Genomic DNA, 1,929 nt, shown 5'->3' on the forward strand with positions numbered 1-1,929 from the left:
AGGGACATTCCCAGCCCCTCCTGGGTTCTCTGGTGGGGTGGGAGAAGACGTAGGATGGAGCCCGCTTGGCCGGTTGGGGACGTTGGGTGATGGTGGCCCCCGTAGGGACATTCCCAGCCCCTCCTGGGTTCTCTGGTGGGGCGGGAGAAGACATGGGCTGGAGCCCACCTGGCCACCTGGGCTCATGGAAGGGGTGGTGGTGCCCACGGGGCCATCTCCAGCCCTTCCCGGACGCTTTGGTCCTCCTTCCCGCCTGCAGTTACGTGGTGCTGGACCTGATGGAGAGCGACCTCCACCAGATCATCCACTCGGCGCAGCCGCTGACGCTGGAGCACGTCCGCTACTTCCTCTACCAGCTCCTGCGGGGCCTCAAGTACATCCACTCGGCCAACGTCCTCCACCGTGATCTGAAGCCGAGCAACCTGCTGGTGAACGAGAACTGCGAGCTGAAGATCGGCGATTTCGGCATGGCCCGGGGCCTGGGGGCCGACCCGCGGCACGCCAAAGCCTTTCTCACCGAGTACGTGGCCACCCGCTGGTACCGGGCGCCAGAGCTGCTGCTCTCGCTTCACCGCTACACCCGTGCCATCGACATGTGGTCGGTTGGGTGCATTTTTGCCGAGATGTTGGGTCGCCGGCAGCTCTTCCCCGGCAGGAACTACGTCCACCAGCTGCAGCTCATCATGGCGGTGCTGGGAACGCCACCGGCGACCGTCATGGCCGCCATCGGTGCCGAACGGGTGCGGGCTTACGTGCAGAGCCTGCCGCCGCGGCCGGCGGTGCCTTGGGAAAGCCTCTTCGGCGACGCCGAGCCGGCGGCGTTGGCGCTCTTGGGTCGGATGCTGCGCTTTGACCCGCGGGAGCGGGTGGGGGTGGCTGAGGCGCTGCGGCACCCGTTTTTGGCCAAGTACCACGACCCCGAGGATGAGCCCGAGTGCGTCCCCGCCTTTGATTTTGCCTTCGACCGCCGGGCGCTCACCAAAGAGGAGATCAAAGCAGCCATCGTGGCCGAGATCGCCGACTTCCACGCCCGCCGTGACGGTATCCGGCGGCAAATTGCCTTCGCTCCGGCCGGCGGCACCGAAAGCGCGGCCAGCGGGGCTGGCGTTGGCGTCAACGCAGCCAACGGTGCCGTGACCAACGTTAGCGTCCCCGTGGGCGACATCAATGCGGCTAACGTTGGCGTCAACACGACTAGCGTCAGCGCGGCTAACGTCAACGTGGCCAACGCCAGCATCAACATGGCCAACGTCGCCATGGGCGACGTCACCATGGCCAACGTCGCCATGGGCGACGTCACCATGGGCAACTCCAGTGTCAACGTGCCCAATGCCGGTGTCAACATGGCCAATGCTACCCTGGCAAACGTCAATATGGCCGGCGTTAACATGGCCAACGCTGCCATGGCCAACATCAGCGCCACCATGACCAACAGCAACGTCAACATGGCCAACGCCACCATGGCCAACGTCAACGCCACCATGGCCAACGTCAGCGCCGTCAACGTGCCCAACGCCGCGGTGACCAGCGTTGGCCCACCCTGGCCCTGCGCCGACGTGGACATGCCAAGCCCCGGCCCCGCCCCTGCTCCTGACTGCCCAATGGACTCTCCCCGGGTGAAGGCGGAGCCGGGGGCCCCTGTGGCGCCCAAGCGGGACGGCGCCATCTCCGACGACACCAAGGCTGCCCTCAAGGCCGCTCTGCTCAAGTCGGCCATGAGGAACAAGAGCAAAGGTGAGGGGCACCCAGATACTTGGGTGCCCTGAAGTGTTACGGGCGGGGTTGGGGCTCCATCCCCGGATTTCTGGGTCCCAAGGATTGGTTGTGGTCGTGGTTGGGTCGGCGGTTCCATCCCCAGGCTCCTGGCTCCACAGAGTTGGGTTGGGTTGGGTTGTGGTTGGGTTGGGTTGGGTTGGTGGTTCCATCCCC

The 1,929-nt window shown here is 65.6% G+C and overlaps 1 protein-coding gene across 1 annotated transcript; it reads left to right on the top strand.

Annotated features, from left to right (window-relative positions):
* Positions 1 to 265: 265 nt before the first annotated feature.
* MAPK7 (mitogen-activated protein kinase 7) lies at positions 266 to 1,766 on the top strand. Its single transcript, XM_010575619.1, has one exon. The coding sequence runs from the start codon at positions 279 to 281 to the stop codon at positions 1,764 to 1,766; it is 1,488 nt and encodes a 495-aa protein (XP_010573921.1). The 5' UTR covers positions 266 to 278.
* Positions 1,767 to 1,929: the final 163 nt, after the last annotated feature.

This window comes from Haliaeetus leucocephalus, unplaced genomic scaffold (genome assembly GCF_000737465.1).
Source record: "Haliaeetus leucocephalus isolate CR32 unplaced genomic scaffold, Haliaeetus_leucocephalus-4.0 Scaffold487, whole genome shotgun sequence".
Taxonomy (NCBI): domain Eukaryota; kingdom Metazoa; phylum Chordata; class Aves; order Accipitriformes; family Accipitridae; genus Haliaeetus; species Haliaeetus leucocephalus.

Excerpts from the sequence above, each read along its gene's own strand:
- MAPK7 (XM_010575619.1), top strand. The coding sequence starts at position 279 with ATGGAGAGCGACCTCCACCAGATCATCCACTCGGCGCAGCCGCTGACG.